The sequence below is a fragment of the Leptodactylus fuscus genome, chromosome 10, assembly GCF_031893055.1.
Source record: "Leptodactylus fuscus isolate aLepFus1 chromosome 10, aLepFus1.hap2, whole genome shotgun sequence".
NCBI classification, from domain to species: Eukaryota; Metazoa; Chordata; class Amphibia; order Anura; family Leptodactylidae; genus Leptodactylus; species Leptodactylus fuscus.
The window spans coordinates 24,147,037-24,172,059 of record NC_134274.1 but is presented as its reverse complement, the minus strand read 5'-3'; the positions used below and the strand labels follow the sequence as shown (position 1 = coordinate 24,172,059).

At 41.8% G+C, this 25,023-nt stretch overlaps 1 protein-coding gene across 1 annotated transcript in view; it reads right to left on the bottom strand.

Moving 5' to 3' along the window:
• Positions 1-22,351, bottom strand: part of NEURL1 (neuralized E3 ubiquitin protein ligase 1) — a 164,166-nt gene extending 141,815 nt beyond the window's left edge. The window contains exon 1 of the mRNA XM_075257525.1: positions 21,944-22,351. Coding sequence (XP_075113626.1) covers positions 21,944-22,034 — 91 coding nt within the window. The 5' untranslated portion in view covers positions 22,035-22,351. The remainder of the gene's footprint in view (positions 1-21,943) is intronic.
• Between the last annotated feature and the right edge of the window lie 2,672 nt (positions 22,352-25,023).

Below are 25,023 nucleotides of genomic sequence, written 5' to 3'. Positions count from 1 at the left end.
GTCAGACTATATACACAACAGGGGGTAAAACTCCTTCATTCTCAGGATCAATGGGGGTGTCAGCAGTCAGACCTCCACTGATCAACTATTTATCCTCTGTCCTATGGCATGTCATCATCCCTTTAATCATGTTTAGAGTACATCTGGTTATACATAGTTGGACAAACTTGTCTATAGGGGATGCCCTGACTCTATCCCAATGACTTATGTAAAGGAGAAGATTGGACATGTCGAATTCCAGTATGCCCAAAATCCTTCATTCTCAAAGTAGGTCAGAGGTGTCTATTGAAAACACATGCATGTTCAGTGCACATATTTGGAGGAGGCTCCCTTATGAGGAAGCCGTTTCATAGGCATTTTAGTAGCAGCCCCCATTAGGTGTCTGGAATCAAGCTACTGGCAACCCCAGTATTCAGCTGTTGGTAGGAAATGGTGCCCATTGCCTGGTGCCCATCTCCAGCCATTCTCTGTTGTGGCTAATAAAGGATAGACATCTATAAGCCTGAAAGAAGAATTGGCAAATGGGTTGTCATGATCAAAAGAGGTCTCTCAGTGTTGTACTGTACATGTAATCCGGACAACAACATAATTAAAGGGATGGCCACCCACCAGGTCATGACCAACATTTCTCTATAAGTTAGTTCAAAAATAATCCATTATAATTGAATAAAATACAGAACATACAAATATTGTATTCACAAACTCTCCAGAAACCCTAATGGGGAGATCTCCTAGATTCCTCGAAGAGCCAACAAATTGCTTGGGGAAACAACAACTTAATTGACCCCCCTGTCAAAGTACCAAGAAGTCATACTATAATCAGGACTTACGTAGGCGAATGGTGAGAAGTGTCAGGTCTGAGGCCTGGAAAGGGCTAGTTTAGAGTCTGGGTGGGATGGCCTGGGTCAGTGTTTTGTTCTTTTTTCAGTATCTGACCTTGTCTGTATGGCTTTTTTTACCATTTCTGATCTAGGCAGTCATTTCACTAAATTTATTTATGGGGTCTGGTTTGAGGTCTCTATGAGGGTGTCTACGAGAATCTTTTTTTAGGGGTCTGAATTCTATTGTGAATCCAAGTATGGCGTTTGCTGTGTGTTCTGTATTCCTTTTATGGTGTGTTGAAGGCCGCCATATTGTAGGTACTATTTGTTATTCAAATGCTATATATTGGGATGTCTCCTATTTAATGGGTTTGGCTTAAAGTACAACATGTCTGAGTAAATGGCAGCACATACTAATCCTCCTTGCGGCTTCTCCCTCACGACTCCGATTAGATTATACATTATCCAAAGGGTAAATAGTCTAGGGTTACATCCACATAAGAATGATTCCATTATTATGGGTTTCCCAACTCTACACTGACCAGATAGTTGGAACATACAAAGAATGACAAATATACATGTCTACAGAACAGTATTGGTTATTTAGTTGGGAACATATACAAGCAAACCATGGATCCTCTACACACATCCCTGTAACATGTATGACACTGTACATTATTATTGCTATAAATGGAGCTCAAGGATAAGCCTATTGTATAAATGGATGCATAAGCTTCCCCAGTTTACCGCGGTTCTCTTAGGAAGTCCCTGCAGAGCACATAGTTTGTGGTGGAGGTCAGAAGACGTGTGTTTACATTCCTTTGTGACATCATCTTGCCCGCTATCCCGTCTCATAATGCTCTTCATGTGTGCCGCCGTGTATCCTAATCCACATAGTCCATGGTAATTAAACCACACATAATATATTGCTTGCAGGGAGCATTTTCCTGCTCGTCTTTTGGAAATACGTTCTGACATTCACTAAATCCCTTCTTGCTTTGTAATGGCTCCAGCCTAATATAAAACAATCTCTGCTTTCCATTACCATAGAGGTTCAGACTGACTTTAGTATAAAACTGCAGCAACGCTCCATTATTGTCACATCTTTACATTGAACAGATTAGGGGCGCTGCAGGCTGTGCTGTCAACCATGAACGCTTCACCCAGGATATAGTTGTGAGCTCTCATCACACTCTAATCACAGGGTATCCCAATTTGGGATTCTAGTCATTCTTAACCAACTAAAACAAGTCACTTCTAGAATTTGACTTAGACTCATTAGAGCTGGCAAGCAGCGCCCGGTAAACATGAGCTGTGAGTCATGACTGGTAATGATTTTATCCGTAACCGACGTGCTGCCACTTCTTCTTTTCCCTCAATTGTGCCAGCTTTGTGTCTCTAGCCTTATCCCTGCCTTGTCTTCATGATTCTGAAGGCTTCTTTCTACTGCTCTTTCCTAAACTTGTTCCTGATTTCGACCTTTTGCCACCTCCACCAACTCCAGTTCTTTGCATCCTTTAGTAGGATCTGCTTCACCAATTCCAGCACAGTTGGCTTTTTTTCTCTATCCCCTACCATTCCTTAGAAATCAATGCACCTATGATACCTGAATATGCCTCATAAAGTAATAACATTATCACCTTGTGAGTTAGGAAAATATCTTTAAAGAAAATCTTTCACTACCCCCAAGCTTTTTTTCATACCCTCAACTGAATTTGGATTTTTTTCTCGAGCCCCCTCCGTTCCTGAGCATTCAGTGCAGGGAGTGGGTGCCTGGTATGCCAACTACTACTACTATCACTGTAGAATGGGTAGTGTCAGGTGTAACTCAAAGCTCTTAGGGTATGTTCACATGACAGAAACCCTATTCTGCTGCGTGAACATTCTGTGTGGCTAGCCACGACAGGATGCGATGCAGTGCACCAGAATCCCGTTGCGACATCCCGCTCCAGATTAGGCCTGAGTGAATGGGCCTAATCAGGAGTGAGTCTTGCGCTGCGTATGCCGCGGCTGTCTCAGTCATGGGATCTGCAGGAAGAAAGGGCATGACGCTTATTTTTCCTGCTAGCGGAAAAAAAGCGAGCGGCTTTTTTTGCAGGCAGATTTTGAGGCAGATTCCGCATCAAAATCCGCCTGCAATAAACTCCGTGTGAACTAGCCCTTACGCTGCCTATCTCTGTTTGGAGCTTTGAGTCTTGCCATCTTGCTACTACCTGATGTCGCCCACTGAGAGTTTAGTTAGCATATCAGGCATCAAAATTTACTACATTGATTATTCAGGAATAGAATGGGCTGGAGAAAAAATTCCAACTGCAGACTGTGATAGTGGAGGCGATGAAAGGAAAAAAAAACCTCATCGACAAGATATACCACCATTTTATCATGTATCTTCATGTAGCCACTTCAGAGGTCAGTCCCCAGAATAAAGGGGATGCAGTGCTGGTCTCCACTACACTATTGTCCCTGGGACATCAAACTGTACAGGAAAATGGAGTGCTGACCTACCCAAATGGGTTTGGCTGCAGTTCCCTACTCCGATCTACACGGTTACTGATAATAATAATAATAATAATAATTAATAATAATATATAATAATACTGATACTTTATGACATCTTCTAGTGGTGTTCTGTTTTTGTCCAGTCACTGCTGTAGCCAGCCTCTGCCTTCAGTGGTGATCTGGGTATAAAATAGTGCGTGACCGACTGGACAACTGATCTCTGCTAAATACAATAATTGGCTGCAGTGATGACAAACAGAAAGTAAGACGTTTGATGGGGCTGTTTGCAATAGAACTGAAGAACTGTAGACCTGGAGGGGGGAGGGGGGTGTTTAACCATTTTCAGGCCAGATGAAATTTTCTTTTACAGGTCAGACACCCGCTTAAATCCACAGCTTTTTCCCACTAAGCCTCACCGCCTTGTCAAGAGAAGTACAAAAATATGCCTAAAATACAATAAATGTGGCACAAACCTAGTAAGTATCTAGTTGATTTTTGCAGGATTAAGTCAGAATGCTGGCACATTTAGATTACTAACCTTCAACAAATAATCTCAGAACACAAGAAATACAGTCCTATGAAAAAGTTTGGGCACCCCTATTAATCTTAATCATTTTTAGTTCTAAATATTTTGGTGTTTATAACAGCCATTTCAGTTTGATATATCTAATAACTGATGGACACAGTAATATTTCAGGATTGAAATGAGGTTTATTGTACTAACAGAAAATGTGCAATATGCATTAAACCAAAATTTGACCGGTGCAAAAGTATGGGCACCTCAACAGAAAAGTGACATTAATATTTAGTAGATCCTCCTTTTGCAAAGATAACAGCCTCTAGTCGCTTCCTGTAGCTTTTAATCAGTTCCTGGATCCTGGATAAAGGTATTTTGGACAAACAATTCAAGTTCAGTTAAGTTAGATGGTCGCCGAGCATGGACAGCCCGCTTCAAATCATCCCACAGATGTTCAATGATATTCAGGTCTGGGGACTGGGATGGCCATTCCAGAACATTGTAATTGTTCCTCTGCATGAATGCCTGAGGATTTGGAGCGGTGTTTTGGATCATTGTCTTGCTGAAATATCCATCCCCGGCGTAACTTCAACTTCGTCACTGATTCTTGAACATTATTCTCAAGAATCTGCTGATACTGAGTGGAATCCATGCGACTCTCAACTTTAACAAGATTCCCGATGCCGGCATTGGCCACAAAGCCCCAAAGCATGATGGAACCTCCACCAAATTTTACAGTGGGTAGCATGTGTTTTTCTTGGAATGCTGTTTCTTTTTGGACGCCATGCATAACGCCTTTTTTTTATAACCAAACAACTCAATTTTTGTTTCCAAAATGAAGCTGCCTTGTCCAAATGTGCTTTTTCATACCTCAGGCAACTCTATTTGTGGCGTACGTGCAGAAACGGCTTCTTTCTCATCACTCTCCCATACAGCTTCTATTTGTGCAAAGTGCGCTGTATAGTTGACCGATGCACAGTGACACCATCTGCAGCAAGATGATGCTGCAGCTCTTTGGAGGTGGTCTGTGGATTGTCCTTGACTGTTCTCACCATTCTTCTTCTCTGCCTTTCTGATATTTTTCTTGGCCTGCCACTTCTGGGCTTAACAAGAACTGTCCCTGTGGTCTTCCATTTCCTTACTATGTTCCTCACAGTGGAAACTGACAGGTTAAATCTCTGAGACAACTTTTTGTATCCTTCCCCTGAACAACTATGTTGAACAATCTTTGTTTTCAGATCATTTGAGAGTTGTTTTGAGTAGCCCATGATGCCACTCTTCAGAGGAGATTCAAATAGGAGATCAACTTGCAATTGGCCACCTTAAATACCTTTTCTTATGATTGGATACATCTGGCTATGAAGTTCAAAGCTCACTGAGGTTACAAAACCAATTTTGTGCTTCAGTAAGTCAGTAAAAAGTAGTTAGGGGAATTCAAATCAATAAAATGATAAGGGTGCCCATACTTTTGCACCGGTCAAATTTTGGTTTAATGCATATTGCACATTTTCTGTTAGTACAATAAACCTCATTTCAATCCTGAAATATTACTGTGTCCATCAGTTATTAGATATATCAAACTGAAATGGCTGTTGCAAACACCAAAATATTTAGAACAAAAAATGATTAAGATTAATAGGGGTGCCCAAACTTTTTCATAGGACTGTATTTAATTTACCATTATCACAACTCCACCAATACTACTTACTGTTGTGACCGTTCAGCAACCCGGAGACCTGCACCATTTTTCAGATATTAAAAGCAACAACGTTACAAGGAACCCGCAGATCCTAGGAAAGTGTTCTAATGTTTTTGGTTTGTAAATGATTTCATATTTGCTCGTCTTATCTAAAGATCGCAGTTACTTGGTCACTTTTCTTCCTTTTGCACAGTAAATGTGTCAAATCACTGGCAAGGTGAAAAAGGACACAAGACATGAACAGGACTTTCCCTTCTACACTGGCATTGCAGGTACAGGTACAAGATTATCATAAAAATGTAAACACAAAAAGTTGCAAGGGCACTAAGAGAACTACTGCTAATACCGCGAGGCTCGGCCTCGCAGGACTTTTCTTTCTGACGATTTTGTGGGTCGGAGACTTGAACACTAGTGTGAACCTGGTGTAATAAGTACATGAGTGTGGTATGTCTTCTATTAAACACCAGTATAGTATGTTTTCTATTATGCAAAAGTCTAATATGCTTTCTATTTTGTACATTAGTCTAATATGTTTTTGTCTATATACTATTATGCAAGATATGGCAGGTGGTCCCAGGAAAGAAAACTGGGAAAATACCCCCAGAGGAAAGTTATTTCTACTGTCATTTTTGGTTGGCCTTCTTGTGTATCCAGGACCATATTCTGTACTCAGTCACTTAATATAACCTCAGAGATGATATTCTAAATGACACATTATAGTTATTGAGCCAAGCAGAATAAACAACCACCTATGGTACAATGACAACACTAAGAAAGAGACTGTTCTGGACATTGCCTAAATATAGAACAAGACATGAGTGGGATGTGGTGACCTGTCCATCTGCTTTGTCTGGTATTGCAGCTGATCCCTATTCAAATCATTGAGACTGAGCAGCTATTCTAGACACTGCCCATAGTCAAAGGAATCAAGCTGAGATGCAATGCCATCCTGTTTGTGCCAGGTGACTCCTACAGTCATGGATACTCTCCAACCATTCCCACATTGACAGGTCTTCCCTTTAGATTGTCTTAAAAAGGGTTACCCAAAATCATATATTAATAGCTTATCCTAATACAGGATCGCTGAGGCTAATATCTGCGCAGGACCTGAGCTAGAGCAGCACATTGTATGGAGCTGTCTTCATCCGGCCTCCGTACACCGTACTCCTAACAGCTGAATGATGGTGTCAACCCTCCATTGATCTAATATTGATGACCTATCCTCATGAAGAGGGAAGTCATGTACAGGTTCTTTTTAACTAATATGCGCACTTTCTCCAAGATTCCAGTGCAGCCATATACTCTGCCCTATGATATATACTCCCACACCAACAATTGTCGTGAATCCTCTTACACAAGTACTCAAATTAATCAAAAGTCCAAAGGAAGGGATTCAATACGTCAGCCATACAATAAATGCAGGTTCTTAGTCCTACTTCTACAAGACTTCTAACCGCCTTCCCTGTCATTACCATGTTCATGCTAGCTTTTTCTAATGTGTTACGGTGACATAAGAACAGAAAACTTTAAGAGTCAAACCGTAATGGAGATGATGTCAGTGAATGCTCTATAGGATGCGCGTCACTACCAACCTTTACATCCCACATACTCCTAGCGTTAAGAGGTAAGAAGAGGAAGGCTAAGACTCCTTTTCCATGAATAAGCCATTAATAACCCTGCAGAATACAGTAACAGAACATTTTTGTGACATTTAATACGTTATTAACCCTTCCTATACAAGATGGAGGTTAAGATACAGAAATAAGACGTATGGCTTCTGGAACAAACCTTAAATCCCCTCACCGGACAGCAAAGTCCCTTCATAATGGTCACAAACACACATTTGTAGGATACTACATAACATCTGCTCTGTAACAGGAGTGACAACATATGCAAACTGTATGGACATTTATCATCTATCTCCATACAATAGTGAATAATACTGCATATAGATGCAGCCAGTGAGTAAGCAATGATCGGGATTGAATTATCATTGTAGCGTCCGTTCCTGATCATTGCCCCACTTGTGAAATATAAAAAGGAGAGACATCAAGCGCCGATATAGTGTATTATTACAAACAATGCGGTGGAATGATATTCACTGATGAATGGCCTCTTACATATAGTATATATAGTGGGTCCAAAGAATGGTGGCAGCAGCTTTCCCCTTACGTTAACCAAGGTTGCGTCAACGTCAAGGCAAGGAGTCCCTCAGGGTCTGGACCAATCAGGTTAGGAGGAATGGGGTGGAGCACGTACAACTCAATAATTCACAAAAATTCTTCAACAACTTTATTGAGTACCAAGCACAACGCATTTCAGGCTGAGCCCTTTCTCGAGTGCAATTGAAACTCAGCACTAACAGCACCTGCCCCACGGTCTGGACAAGGAGAGAGAACGAGGTCTGTTCTTGGTGCTCAATAAAGTTGTTGAAGAATTTTTGTGAATAATTGGGTTGTGCACGCTTCCCCCCACTCCTCCTAACCCGATTGGTCCAGACTCCGAGGGACTCCTTTCATTGCCCCACTTGGTCAGCCTAAAATGACTAAATGGCCAGTTTGGACTAATAAATATTTTAATATTTTTAAAGTTCTTTTACGTGAGGAAAAAACACAGTGGTAGCTATTTAGCATGATGTATTATTACTACTATCAATTTTATTATCTCTACTACCATAAGGGCTCTGCTTTGCGCATGATTTCTTGGGTTAATGTATCAGAGCTGTCTGGCTATCCTTTTCCTAAACACAGATTCCAGTATCTGATATCTGGGTGTGACAAAGTTGTAGTTTGAGGTCAGATCGTAACACCGTCAGGTCCAAGTGTCCAAAAATATTCAGAAATGTGACACTTAAAAAGGATTGTCTTGGATCTTAAGGATGGATCATCAGTATCACATTGGTTGGGGTTCTTAACACCTGGACCCCATCCCGATCAGCTCTTTTGTCCAGAAGCAGTTCTGCTCCTGTTCAAGTGAATGGGAGCGGAGTTGCAATTTCAGGTGCCACCACTACAGTCTGCTGAGATCTGTACACTATACAACTTCTGATCTGTACAGTGTTGCAGTAACGCCTAGAACTGCAGCCCTGCTCCCAAATACTTAAATAGGAGCAGAGCCGCTTCTGGCCATATACCTACTATATGGCTTCCGGTGGTAGCGTCAGCTGTCAGATCCCCAACCGGTCTGATACTGTGGATAGATAATCAGGATCAATTACTTTCAGATCCTGGACAACCTCTTTAATAACTCAGATATGAGATAGAAAAAATAAATAAAAACAAGACTGGGGCTAGGCGTACATCCAAGTCAGAGTCACCATTGGAGACTCCGCCAAAGAAAATGCCAAAATTGGCAGAGACAAATGTCTGCATGGAGGACTTTTCTCCCCACTGGTGTCAGTATAAAAACAGCAGGAATGCAATGGACTCCCAGCTGACCCTATTATAATCTATGGGGTCCGCAGGTAACTGCTGTCCCCTGGAGGGCCAAACAACATAGAGCCCAGTGCAAGTGTGAACCTAACCTAAGATGCAGTACTCGGGCTTTCACACTTACAAAACGTTAGGTTCACACTAGAGCTCGCTCTCCGTTGTTCAGGCCCATTGGGGCACCTGAATAATGGAGAGGCAGACCAATAAAACTGTGGTTACACATGGAGCCCGCTGGACCTCATAGGTTATAATGAAATTGAAAGCAGTGCAGGAGTTTTTTCTCATCCGATTTCCAGCAGACTCTGCGATGGAGCCTCCGACACAGATATGAACCCAGCCGTAGATGTAGGTCATCCATACTGTTGTCCATCTATAGTGTAAAGGTTATTCCCATAATAGTTGCAAAGAGTTGGTGGGGTTGGTGAAAGGTCTTTTTAATATTGGGGCAGGTAAATAAGCGGCAAAAAACAAAAAGTGCATTATTCTCTACTTTAGACTTAGACATATTATTTTTATGCAGCAGGACTGTTTTTGTCCCTTGATATTGTTATTGAGGTGAGATCTCTGTCGTCTTCTTGCAGTATCTGGAGTTAGTGTGAGATTTCCTCATTCCAGACACAAGGACCATTCTGTAATCTGATGGAGAGCTGACGTCACAGCCAGATAATAAGGAAGGAACTTAACTAAGCTGCAAATGGCATTTGGAAGTAATTGCTGTTTCTAAGCCTACCATCTGCCTCACTATCTGTCTGTCAAAGATAGATAGAAGTAGGGGCAATGGTTATAATACCAGAAAATGAGATGTTCTTAGAAAGAAAACATATAGCTATGAGATAGATCAAAAATTAATGTATAACTCAATAGGTGGCTACAGTCAAAAGCTGCAATGAAATTGGATTCTCACAATACTGGAGGTATAGTAGGGATCCTAACATATTATATAAAAATAACCTATACGGCATGAGAGAATGAACAATGCAAACAAAATGTGGCCACGACAGAACTGATTTTGGGCAAACCAGATTTAGGGCTGACTCCACAGTTGGAATATGGATGGAGAAATCAGGATGAATTGATATTGTTGTTACTGTCCCATTTATCAAAATGGGGCTTGTAGAACACAACGTATATGCTGAAGAAATGGCCCCACTTGGATGATTTTTATGGCATGTTCAGGCATCTGGTTTGTAATGTGGAATTTGCACATATTATGCATCAAAATCAACTAGAGTAACGTGTATTCCACAAGGCTGTGACGTCAGAGTCAGACTCCAGATTAAAAAAAGAAATTATAAAAATAAATGTGAAATCCACATCTCGGGGGGGAATTAATATGTAAAATGTTAGGGTGGATATCATGCATAAACAGCAACAGGTAGTCTTACCCGCATCATCCGCAATACATAGGGCTGTTCTGCATGGAGATCTGTAGCAATGGCATAAATCAGAGGGTCAGACCCAGATTTCTGCTGTGGATTTCCTTTTCAGTCTGAACATGCTCAAACTGAATTTCTGCAATAAATTTGCTGTGTGCATATTGATAGGGTTCGTTCACATTTTTCTGGACATACATGATCCTACTCTTTCTCAGGTCCTGTGTTATCTGTGGCTGAGCTTATTATTTTTTATTACTATACCTTTCCAGGTTTCTTGGTCTTACTGATGGTATCCATTTGCTGTCTGAAGATATTCAGGGTCCCACAGACTAAGATGTCCCTTTGTTGGCTGCAAAATGGACCAAAGTAGGGAACGTCTCACATGTTACTGGTGTGTAGAAAGACAATGGACGTCCCAATGTGCCTATCAACATCAATGGGTGCGCAGGCAATCTGTGATATAAAATGGATGTGTGAATGAGCCCTACTATAGTGCCAGGTCAATTCTTCAGATACATGGTCAGGCTTGGACATACAGATGTAATATGGGTGCAGAAATCCACCCATTGTACGTTCCTGTTATATTAGACTAATTGGTCAGTTCTCTATTTAGCATGGCAGGACTGCGGCTATCATTAGGCTCAGTGTTATGCTGCATGCTACCGTATGGTTGTAGAAGGGTGACTATGGTATGTTAGTAACACGAAGTAATATTCTCTGCTAGCTTTACTGTAACATGGGAATGGATGTTCATAAAAGAGGATTAGACTGAGCTGGGAAGAAGATGATAAAATGAACTGGTGATATCATCCTGCAGTTTCTATGACTCATGCTCCAGGTTTCAAGAGAATGGCTAAACAGTGACTACTAATAAGCGACTGCTTGGCTACATGTGTCAGGGGCACGGTGCTGATGAAAGGACGGGAAAAAGAGGGTAAGCGTGGGATGTTGACTGGAACTCCATTGACGCTGTTCAGGGTTGAGCTTTTTCTCAATTTCATGCAAACCCCATCCTGCTAGAACAGTGTCAGAGAATAGGGATGCCAAGGATTGCAGCTCTGACTCACAGGAAGAACAATACCAAAACTGACTAGAAGGGAAAGAGGCAGAAAGCATCAATGAATAATACAGAATTTGTGTATTCCCATTCTCCAGGGTAATCTGGAAATTCAGTAGTTAAAATTATGCAAACCAGCACCGTATAAAGAAAAGCAAAAAGCGAATTTCCACCTTTTATCATCATTATTTATTTTTTTTAAAATATATATATATATGCTCTATGTATTTATAATATTCTGAGCACGTTCTGATAAAAATCTCCAAACTCCCTGCGTATACATACAATGAAAGGGGTATTCCAAGACCCCCACAAACAGCTAGAGACAGGGATTTGGTATGAAATAGGAAGTTACAGTTTACTGTTCTTTGCACCACGGTTTCAGTGACAATATTCCAGTGTTCACTTGCCAGTGCTGCAGCGATCACAGGTCTGGAGTAGGTGTGGATATCACTGTTGTATAGAGAATGAAGTACATGGTGATGTCCCCAACTACTGACTGGTTGCAGTGGTCACACAAAGTCACAGGGACACTATTGCTGCAGCCCTAAAAACTATGCCTTGGTGGGAGCTTCAGAGCCCTGGTGCTGAACAGTAGAGCAAAGAACAGGGGAGTATACCTTTTATATAATTTATTGCCTGAACATAAAATTCTGGGGTTAAATAACAAAAATCTGGTTGTCTGCAGACATCACTGGGTGGAGCTTAGGCCCTATCTCTATTAAGAAATATTTATAAAAGGATATAATGCCCCAAGTACAAAACCACATTTGTGTTTCATGTGCCATTTCCAATCACAGATCCATAACAGATAGCATACAGATCCATTCATTTCAATGGTCAGATGTAAGTCAATGTAGGTTGTAGGACCGAGCCATGGAAAACGGAACAAATAGTATTCCTGTCCATTTCTGTGTCTATTCTACTAGACTTCATGGACCACCATTGACCCTACGATCATGTGCATGAGGTACAGAATTAAGTCTATTAAAAAGGGGCCTGCCACAAACTTTCGAGACACAGGTCCTCATCTCCGATGCTCTGTGTACCTGCACAGTTCCTAACTGAACCGGTAAAGTGCGCCTCAGCTTCACTGTGTAAGTGCCCGAGGTCTGATGCATGTGCAATGAGTCCGGGATGTACCTCTCTGGCTGGGTGATTTAGTGTCCCAAAAGTCTATGACAATTTCCATTTAAGATAGTAGGTAAATGTGTATTAGTAGACAGAAAATGTAGAAAACTACAGGAATTCCTTCAACTATACCTTTCATGTGAATGAGGCCGGCATTACGAGCGTTCCCATTGAAGTGAATGGGAAGTGTTCGGGAGCCGTCCGCTGCGCTCGCGTGTACGGCTGTGAATGAGTATTTTTACAAGCCCGGCGTAACTCTGTGTGCAAACTTTTGCATTTTTTTGCATCATTGCAATTTTACAGAGTTTTACTCTACGGACTTTATGCTCATTTTACACTTATATGGAGAAAGCCAGCATTTCAATGGGATTAGCCAAATGCTGCGTTTTGGCCACATGGGACTTCAGCTTTAGTCACTCTTAAAGTAACCCAGTCGGCATACCCATGCTGCCTTGACCACAGGCAAGATGAGATACTGACACTCTCCCCCACTACAAACAACTGTGTCTGCCTGTGGATAGGGTAACATGTCCTTGCTGACAGGTTCCCTTTAAAGCACCAATATATTAGAGTATTGCATAAGCAGCGATGATCAGAATCATTCCCTTTACAATCAGACGTGATCTAATAATACAGCAGAGAATATTAAATCATCCCCTGTGACTTTCTATTCAGGCCACTTTACATCATTCTGTGGCTGTTGTATTATACGGCCAGATATATACAGATGAGACATTCCCTCATAAGTCTTAGAGATCGGCAGCATAGACAGAGCAGGGCAATGCATGGATGTACTAGAAGTGAAACAGGGTGGCTATAATAATAGCGGACACCCCCTTCTCTATAACAGACCCAAATAAATTGGACATATAGGTTGTTGCCCTGAGCTAAAACTATTAATACATTCCCAACAGGAATATTGAACTAGTTGTATTTTGTTCCAAAAACAGCACCAATCTTTCCATGTCTGTGCCTGATATCATTGGTCGCCCCCATTTACATTGTTTAATACCATAACGCCAATTTAGGTCGTTTCCACGTATAAATGTCATGTCAGGAAAGGCACAATGCTATATTTTTAGGATTTTAGATCAATGTAATATGGGAGAAAAAAAAGCAACTATTTGATAATAGCCATTTTTCCATCTATGGACTGTCTCCCTATCACATTATGTATCAGATCTTATATTCATTGTAAAAGCTGTACAGGTAAATTGAAGCTATTGTGCCTTATAGTTAGTCTCAAAAGAAGTTACCAGTGAGCATCCTGGGAGATCTTAATACGATTGGTGTCTCTGTATGCTTTACAGGAGCCGAGAGCAAAGAAAAAATCATTTTTCCCTTACACAATCAGGACAGAAATGACGGCTTTGTGCTGTATCAGGAACAGTAAAAATCCACCTTGGAGCCACAGGGAATGGCATCCAGACAATACATCTAATACCATAAGTGGTCCCATTACAGGTGGTAGAGAGAACTATCAATATTACAATGTTACATCTCATATCTAGCTCTGCCGATGAAAACAATGAAGGCAGGACTGCTGCTGACTATCTGCATTATGGTCTTAAAGGAGTTTTCTGGGACTTACAGTCCTATGAAAAAGTTTGGGCACCCCTATTAATCTTAATCATTTTTAGTTCTAAATATTTTGGTATTTGCAACAGCCATTTCAGTTTGATATATCTAATAACTGATGGACACAGTAATATTTCAGGATTGAAATGAGGTTTATTGTACTAACAGAAAATGTGCAATATGCATTAAACCAAAATTTGACCGGTGCAAAAGTATGGGCACCTCAACAGAAAAGTGACATTAATATTTAGTAGATCCTCCTTTTGCAAAGATAACAGCCTCTAGTCGCTTCCTGTAGCTTTTAATCAGTTCCTGGATCCTGGATGAAGGTATTTTGGACCATTCCTCTTTACAAAACAGTTCAAGTTCAGTTAAGTTTGATGGTGGCAGAGCATGGACAGCCCGCTTCAAATCATCCCACAGATGTTCAATGATATTCAGGTCTGGGGACTGGGATGGCCATTCCAGAACATTGTAATTGTTCCTCTGCATGAATGCCTGAGTCGATTTGGAGCGGTGTTTTGGATTATTGTCTTGCTAACATATCCATCTCCGGCGTAACTTCAACTTCGTCACTGATTCTTGAACATTATTCTCAAGAATCTGCTGATACTGAGTGGAATCCATGTGACCCTCAACTTTAACAAGATTCCCGGTGCCGGCATTGGTCACACAGCCCCAAAGCATGATGGAACCTCCACCAAATATTACAGTGGGTAGCAAGTGTTTTTCGTGTAATGCTGTTTTTTTTGGACGCCATGCATAATGCCTTTTTGTATGACCAAACAACTCAATCTTTGTTTCATCAGTCCACAGGACCTTCTTCCAAAATGAAGCTGCCTTGTCCAAATGTGCATTTGCATACCTCAGGTGACTCTGTTTGTGGCGTACGTGCAGAAACAGCTTCTTTCTCATCACTCTCTAATACAGCTTCTGATTGTGCAAAGTGCGCTCTATTGTTGACTGATGCACAGTGACACCATCTGCAGCAAGATGATGCTGCAGCTCTTTGGAGGTGGTCTGTGGATTGTCCTTGACTGTTCTTACCATTCTTCTTCTCTGCCTTTCTGATATTTTTCTTGGCCTGCCACTTCTGGGCTTAACAAGAACTGTCCCTGTGGTCTTCCATTTCCTTACTATGTTCCTCACAGTGGAAACTGACAGGTTAAATCTCTGAGACAACTTTTTGTATCCTTCCCCTGAACAACTATGTTGAACAATCTTTGTTTTCAGATCATTTGAGAGTTGTTTTAAGTAGCCCATGATGCCACTCTTCAGAGGAGATTCAAATAGGAGAACAACTTGCAATTGGCCACCTTAAATACCTTTTCTCATGATTGGATAGATCTGGCTATGAAGTTCAAAGCTCAGTGAGGTTACAAAAACAATTTTGTGCTTCAGTAAGTCAGTAAAAAGTAGTTAGGGGAATTCAAATCAATAAAATGATAAGGGTGCCCATACTTTTGCACCGGTCAAATTTTGGTTTAATGCATGTTGCACATTTTCTGTTAGTACAATAAACCTCATTTCACTCCTGAAATATTACTGTGTCCATCAGTTATTAGATATATCAAACTGAAATGGCTGCTGCAAACACCAAAATATTTAGAACTAAAAATGATTAAGATTAATAGGGGTGCCCAAACTTTTTCATAGGACTGTATATATTGATAAACTATCCTTAGGACAAGTCATCAATATGGGATCAGTGGGAGTCCAATACTCGGAGCCCCCACCGCTTTGCTAGCTGAAAAGGTTATAGCATTGAGTGCCCTGGCCTCTTCATTGAATACCAAGCACAGCACCATACCTATCGTATGTAAGGTATTGTAGACCTATCCTAAGGATAGATCATCAACAAAAAAAAAACAAAAAACAAACATTTTACGCTAAGGCCTCAAGTAGTGATACGCAGCCAAAAGGTATTGTGGGGAAAAAAAAAAAAAAAAAAAAAAAGCTTTTCACAGAAAGTCAGCAGTTTTCCCCTACGGACTTTCTATCCCTTTATGAAAAACGTGTTTCCGTAGGTATAACTGACATGCTACGATTTATAATATCGCTAGCATTTCCGCTGTGGAAATTTTCTCTGCAATGTGTGGATGGGAATAGCCAGAATCCCATCCACTTTGCAGGTACTGTAAAACGCTGCGTTCTTTACTGTGACATTTATTCTACATGGGGCCCCGGTTTCAAGACTAGAGCTACACATTGCAGAAAAGAAGCTGGTTTTGAATCCATGAACTTACAGTGCTGAATTCCATTCCTTCTCACCAGGTCACATGTCCATACACCAAGTGTAGCCAAATATTCGCCTTAGCAGTCTCATGTTGTACCCCTGAAACCACATTATAGGTATACGGACAAACCTGGGTCGAAAAAACTTGGCAGGGAAGACATGTGCACGGTAAAGGGAGGAAGAGGGGAAGAGTCATTTGACACGTATATTTAATTTTTTTTTTTTTTTTTTGGGGGGGGGGGTTTGTTACATTAACACAGTCCCTGCATATGGTCATTTTTTCATACCGTACATTCCCTTTAGAAAGGCTTTAATACATAGTAGAAAATTTTGCGGAGACGAAAGGCAGTAAAGGTAGTCCCCATACTCACACTATTTTATACGTATGAAGGACTCCCAATTCTCTCCCAGCAAATGAAGGAAGGATTGGGCCTGAAAAATTGTTTGGCCAGAAGATAATCCCCTGCCAGAATAGCTTTCAGGTGAATGGGTGTTCAGCAGACACTGAAGGAGTATGGGCACCTTATGACTGCAGGATCCGACTACACAGTGAGATTGTTGTCTGTTACAATGGAGATATGTGGGACAGCAAAGGAGCTGTAGAAACAAATCAATAGGAAATTAATTGCAAAGTTGCTTCGGTTTTAATTGTATGACCACTGGGACAATGAAAAATGTTGGTTGTGAATGTGAACATAGCTAGAAATCCAGAAAACATGTAATTTCATGAATACTGGTGAGTAAATAAGGTTAAGTGTTCCCTGCTGACATGACTATTGTGCAAATCCCTCCATGTCTGTGATGGAATGGAGAGGTGTTTTATATGGATCATCACTGTTCACAACAGCGCTCTATTTCTTTACATGGAAGCTTTCCCCTTGACATTCATTCTGCCTCTAAACCTAAAGAAACCTGTCAGATCTTATCAGCCTTGTTTATTTTCCATGTAAATGTAAAACCTCAGGCATTAGCAAGCACCAGAAACTAAGGGGTGGAACATGAAATACAGCGAGACCGTAATGATCTAAGTGACTCCAAACTTGCAACACAAACACCTAGGGAACTGCGTCTGCTGCAGAACGTCTTGTGAACAGAAGTTGCCAATCAGATTTCTCTCTCCAGAAATACCCATACATTTGGTATAATATAGTTTGCTTTGTACAGGGAAAGTTGGCTTATTCCTTACAACTGTGCACACCAGGGGAAATTTATTAAGTCTACTGACTTGTACACCAGCCTTAATCCATGCCCTAGTAGGTGGCGTGTGAGGCACAAAAAGGGCAATTTTGCATCTTTAGCACAAAAAAAGGATGTGTGCCAAAGATGAACCACAATTATTCTCATCTATGCCAGTTTTCAGGTGTGGAAGGAATAGTAAGTTTCTCCCACTGTGTTACTGGTAGGTAGAATCTATCTTATATACAGAAAAATACTTGCTTAAAGGTTTAACACCCTGCAAAAACAAAATGCTTATGTACTGTACAACTGCAGTGATCCCCAATGTAATACTCCCTCCATACCCTATATACAGGGGTCTCCATGTACCATTATATAACATAATACTGACATATAGTAAATCATACGGTATATGAACACTTAGGTTCAGCACAGAACCAAGTTGTAAAGAGCAGCGCTGTCCTGACATAGTCTGGGAAATACGTATAGTGCCCATATATACAACCTCTACACACTCCAATGACCAAGGACAGTCTTACTTTGTAGGGACACACACCATGGACAAGGGCATTGGTAACACCTAGTTATCAATTTATTTATATATTTCCAAGTGGTGTAATAGACGTTAAACTAAACCTAAAACAGAATTACATGATATTGAAAGGTTTCCCATGGGATAACTACGACAAACATATTAACCCTGCATAAATAGCAATTCTAGATTATAATGTCATTTTCCTCTGCATAGGAAAATGCTATGGAGAGAATAATTCACATAATAAACATCTATTAGTGAATTACATGTTGCAATGCTCTCTAAGGCTTAGTCCTGCACAGAGGTGTTTCCTCTCCATCGGTTTCAATATGAAAATGGTGGATTCCATTATATTCAATGGGGACCATCGTTGTCCGCAAGTCTCCTAAACCAATAGTTCTGCTGTAAATCGTGCCTTTAATAGGAACAGAAACATACCCTTGTGTCTACAAACCAAAGAAGCAATGCAAAGATAGTCATGTTTTTATGGACAATGCAAATCGGCCTCAAGTGCAACAAAGGCGGGGCCTGATTTGCAATATTTTCACATACGTAGGCAGAGGCTAAAAGGGTGGCATTTAGGGCCAATTTCAGACAAGAGTCAATGCACTTGCGATTGTTTGTAGATAAATCAGTCTCCGCCCCCAGTGCACTTGCAGTACTGATTTGCATATCCTTAAATCTATTGTCATCTCTGCATTGTTTCATCATTCTGTGGCCATATGACATGTTTCCACTTCTACATGACACCAGTATTGGACTGATATGCTTTTGAGACCTGATAGATTCCCCTTAAATAGTAGACAATTTTTCTCAAATTGACAAAATGAGTGTATTTCTTCTTTCTACATTCTACTCTCCTCTCAGGATTTCTGTTTCAGATACATAAACAGGATGGATCAATGCTTCAGCTATGGGATGAAATACTGCAAACGGAGAATTAGCATTCCTTCGACTGGTGAAACCCATAAATATTCTCCAAATCACAGCTCTGACATAGGATCTGTCTTTCTGCTGGTAAGGAGACTTCTGCTCCACTGAAGCCTGACTTACTGTAAACCGTCTTTCAGGATTTCTTATAGTGTGGGTATATAATCCTATGTACGATGAAGTCATTCTCCAGATTGTCATGCATTTATAAACAATGATTCCTGAATATTTCACATAGTAAATCATTGTTATAAAGTGTATTTGGAAGACAGCAATTCAGCAGTAGAGAGGAAAATCTGTACGGTATTAGACTTCATGCTAAATGGGCTTGTTTTATACAGATCTGAGATAACAGACACACCGTACTGCAGCATACAGTGTCCATAATACAGATTTACTGCTGTACATGGGCTGTGCAGGCAGCAATATTGTGTACATGGACCATTGGTCCTATATAGCTCTTTAGCTACACTATAACTATAAGAAGGCTGGAAGGCATTCAGGACTTGGGGCTAAAATATGTTCATTTTTTAAAGGGGTTTCTGGACTCATATCGTTAGGATAGGTCATCAATTAAAGATGGTAGTGGTCTGACAACCAGACCCCCACCACTCATCTGTATGAAGAGCACTGTGGCCCCTTCAATCAAAACCAAACACAGTGCCATGCATTTTATAGTGGCTGGGCTTGATAGCAATGCTCAGCCCCATTCACATGAATGGGACTGAGCAGAAATAAGTCAATGTGCCCCATGAATGTGACATTACATGGCCTGTGTAGTGGAAGCACCGGTGACAGAACATCGCTGCTGCTTTAAAGAGATGATCTGCAGGGAGCCCGGGTTATGGACCCCAAAGATAGTAAATTGATGACCTATCTTAAAGTATAGATCATCAATTGATAACGTTAGGTTCACATTAGCGTTCAGGTTTCCATTCTTCTGCATAAACAGCAGTTAACCAGGGGCAACACAGAGGCTCAGTGGTTAGCACTGCAGCCTTGCAGCACCGGAGTCCTGGGTTTGAATCCTGCCAAGGACAACATCTGCAAGGAGTTTGTATGTTCTTCCTGTGTTTGCGTAGATTTCCTCCCATACTCCAAAGACATACTGATAGGGAAAAATGTACAAATGTACCCGCGGACCCCATAGACTATAATGGGGTCACTGATGATTATATACTGAACTCAGCAGAGTGATAAGTCCTATTTTAAGCAGAATGGGGGATGGAGTCTACGAACACTAGTGTGACCCTAGCTAAGCAGTACCTGGGGGCTAACCTTATTCGTACAGTGGGAGGATTTTTCTTGCTTGGAGAAGGACTAGGTGAGCGGATCCACACACGTTTTGCTAAAACACTATAAAAGGAATTATTCCCATAAGACAGATTTGTAGCAGAAATTTCTGCAGCAATTTCATTCATCTAAATAGGTTTTGCACAACTCCATACAACCCCAATCAGATGTATGGGAAGGGTTTAATTTAACGAAAAAATCTGCCACTTGTGAACGAACAAAGCACCTTCTAACTTGAAGACTGTAATAGCTATAGACTGATATTTTAATACTCATGTCTATGAGTATTATGTATGCAAAAACTTTCAGATCCCAGTGGTGAAAACTGGGATTGGGATTCTCTATACTGCAGCAGATGTGGCTGGGAGTACCACCTTTAACCCCTTACATGTGCAGCTCTCCCCATTTAGTGCTTTACTGTTTTCAGGACGTCCATAGAAGGGAATACAGAGGTTGCAAAACGTGGGTCCACAGCTACCCTTCTTCCCAGGAGTAAGACCTACAACTATATCATTATTTTCGTCATGTCCTATGCATGTGCCATACGTGGTTGCAATGAGAATATATAACAGATATTGATCACCATTAGGAAGATTAGGGTTTTTTTAATAGGTTTTTTTAATTGGGTTTTAAATGTGACTCTGACATGGTGAGGATGATAGAAAAATGGAAAACCCAAATAATCCAGTATAGAAACAAATGGGATGGGGTTGAAAGGGGGAAAGTAAGGCCATTTAATTGGACATATGTCTCCTATAAGGTTTCTCAGCAATTTCAAAGCAAGTATGTAACCATGAGAAGCTACTGTCATATTACAATCGGAGGGCATTCACACTGTGCTCTGGTGTGTGTTTGGCATATTTCTATACCATCCTAAGATAACATGGGAATAACATAAGGACAATCTAGATAAACCATGTGGTCTTTTTCTGCGTCAACCTTCTATTGCATATTGCATTTAGCTAAGAGAGCTCCCGACATATCACTTAAAAATATCCGAAGCCCCTCCCTCACCTGTCTGAAGCCAGAAGAGTTTACTTTTGGCCACTGTCGGGCTAGTATATATACTTTTTTAAATCTTTTGCTTTATAGGCTAGCATAGTTGACTATGCTATTTTATGGAAGCATCCCACTAAAGTATACTGCACAGTATAAGTTTTATTTATTTAACATAGGAGCCTATTGGTATATACAGTACTGTGTTGCCTATACAGTACGATCCCTGACCATAGCCTCCTTGTCAAGGGGAAGAAGTTCTATGGCACAGTGACTCCATGGAGCAAACTGGAAGTTTTGTATGCCAGCATAGTAAACATGATAACATATAATATAATATAATATAAGTGACCCATCCCTTCACATGCTCTATATTTAAACAAAGAAATTCACCCTGATAGAAGACTGAGGCTGCCGCTCTAATGGTAACACCTGTACACTTCTATTTATGTGAATTCCAGTAGTTGGCGTTTATGAAGCTTCTCCAGCAATGTAAGGGTGTGCAGAAGCATGCATGTAGAGAAGCAGATGTAGCAGAGCAGAGTTTGTCATTTGATGACATAATGTTATGTGTAGCAATACACAGGACTGATTCAGTTATCACAATGCAATCTTAAAGAACTCAGCACTGCTATGTCTGTATTATTGTCATCTGTCTTCCGACCTACCTTTAAGGTGGTGCTGCTGATGGACCCTGTGGAGTCTGGTCTGGCTTCCTCTGGGGAATGTAGGGATGCTGCTGGACAAACTGTTACCCATGGCATCCAAATGCAGCTCAGGAGCTCAGTGGAGGAGGAATGTGCCCAGGGAAACGCAGATCTGCTGCTGACAATCTGTTCCTAGCTCCTTGTATCATCTAATATCTCCTTTTCTGCCACAGAGGGACTTGAGACCTCACTCCCCCCCTCCTCTGTTATTGCTAGCTGCTGGTTCTCCTCTGTGATTTGCTTTAGATCCCTCGTCTTTATTTTTACTTACATGCCCCTCTTGAAAAATGCTGAGGGGACTTCTCCACCATGCTGACTACCCTGTGCTCTCTGCCTGGTACAGTTGGCATCTCTGCCAGCTACCTGGCATTGTCTAAGCTCCCTATGAATAAATAACAAGGCATCATCTGGCCAATCCATAGTCTGTACCCGCCCATCACTGTGGGCTTCAAACTTTAAGCTCCCCAAATCCTTATTGTGCTTTATCATACTAGTTACTGAACCATCTCTTCCAATCCGTGAAGCAGAGGACACCCTGGAAGGCTCTTGTATCACTCAGGAGGCAGCATACTATGTCAATACTTCTGGACGTGGAGCCTCAAGACTGTTCTGTGGATAGATAATGTCTCTCCTACGTTTTATGCGTCCTAGGGTCTATTGCGTGCCTTCCCACCTCCGCACGTTCACCCCTAGGTTAAGTTTAACTATATTGTTTACTACTTATGTTGTTTTGTTTTTTTAATGCTCCTATAACCTTGTTTTTATATGTCTCTTAAGGGGTCTTCCTCGCCCCTTTCCCCTGCACTTGGCTGGACCATGACATAGTGCTCACTGACCTTAACTTACATATGCCTGCTAAACCCCCCTATGCCTGTCTCAATGAGTCCCTCCTACAGATCCCAGATTTCACCAGCGAGTCCCTCAAACCCCAATAACATTTTCAATCACTTCCATTACTTTTACCAGAAACTATATACCCCCGACATATCTCAACCTCCTTCCTACCCTCAATTCCACTTTCCTCCATAACAGGTACCCAGGAAACTTTCTTAAAACAAAGTCATTACTAAGGACGGAGGAACTAGATTGTGCAATTGATGCCTTCAAAAACAGTAAAGCCCCAGGGCTCAATAGCTTTTTGTCCCTCTACTATAAGAAGTTGTTCGCTCCCTCTATAGGACCTTTAGCTGTAGCCATACGCTCCAACCATGGAGGACACATTGGAGGGTGTGAATATAAAGTTAGCCTCTTTGTGGATAACATGCTTCTTATAATTACTAGAGATGAGCGAACACTAAAATGTTCGAGGTTCGAAATTCGATTCGAACAGCCGCTCAATGTTCGTGTGTTCGAACGGGTTTCGAACCCCATTATAGTCTATGGGGAACAGATACTCGTTAAGGGGGAAACCCAAATCCGTGTCTGGAGGGTCACCAAGTCCACTATGACACCCCAGGAAATGATGCCAACACCTCTGGAATGACACTGGGACAGCAGGGGAAGCATGCCTGGGGGCATCTAACACACCAAAGACCCTCTATTACCCCAACATCACAGCCTAACAACTACACACTTTCCACATTCAAAAAAACCTCTATCAAAGTGGGAAAATACCTGGAAACCTTCTTTACTCCCCAAATGGATGGACACAAACCCCAATTTAAGCTCAACAAACAGTAACAACCACCCCTTTAAATCACGTTCCCCATGACAACCACAAATGGAATAGGCAATGGGAATTCCAAAAGCCCTCACCCTTAACTGTCATTTTGAGTGTGTGTGTGTGTGTGTGTGTGTGTGTGTGTGTGTGTGTGTGTGTGTGTGTGATGTGGTAAGACCTTCCAAAATTCACTTTTCTAGCCCTTAACATGAGCCCTTCCAAACAAAGTTACATGACCTTAAGCTGAGCTACCAGCAGAGATTGAGGCCCTTGGCATGAGTAGAGCCTTGCACCAGCAGTGTTTTTGGCACTTAGGGTGAGTTGAGCCTTGTACCAGCGTGTGTCTCTTAACATCAGGCGGGCCCTAAGTTCTGCGCTTTGCACAAAAGTTCCACATTAACTAGGCTGAATGGTACAAAGATTAGTAGGCCCGAGAACCAGGAACAGGTCTTGCAATGGCTGTCGGATAACGCTTAAAGCACATTGTCCACCAGCCAGTCAGCCTCTACCTCCTCTTACCCAACAGTCTTGTCCTCCTTCCACCCAAAATTCCCAATCTTCTCAGAACAATAACCCCAACTGTCCCTGCTCCCCAGAGCTGTTCTCCCTTCCTTTGACTGTACCGCAACCTGCCCCTCCATTTCGCGATTCCACGGACCTAACAGACGAGTATCTGTGTCCAGATGCTCAAACACTAGAGTCTCCTCCATTCCATCTCCGGTCGATTTGGTGGCGGATGACCAGCAACCCACCCTCATCGACGACGATGAGACGCAGTTGCTGTCAGGGCAGCCAGTTGACATGCGCATTGTGCAGGAGGAGGAGGCGAGACAGGAGTTGGAAGAGGAGGTGGTGGACGACGAGGACACCGACCCCACCTGGACAAGGCAGATGTCAAGCTGGGAAAGTAGTGTGGATGTTGAGGCAGGTGCAGCACCAAAAAGGGTAGCTAGAGGCAGAGACATGTCCAGAGGCAGAGGTCAGCTGCTTTGCCGAAGCCAGGCCAGACCCGGAATGTCCGAAGATGTTCCCTTTTGTACCCAGCCCAGAAAAACTCCCCCATCGAGGGCACGTTTCTTGAAGGTGTAGAGTTTTTTCAAGGAATGCGCCGAGGACAGATATAGTGTCGTCTACACAATTTGCCTCTCGAAATCGAGTAGGGGCCCTGAGAAGAGCAACCTGTCCACCACTTCAATGCACCGTCATTTGGAATCCAAGCAATGGAATCAGTGGCAGGCAGCAACGGCAGGACAAACGTCGCCCGCCGTTCATGCCACTGCCTCTGCTCACAGTGCTGGCGATGCACTCCAGAGGACGAGCCAGGACATCACTTCATCTGCCTCCGCCACTTTGTTGACTTCTCCCTCATCCTCCCCTGTTT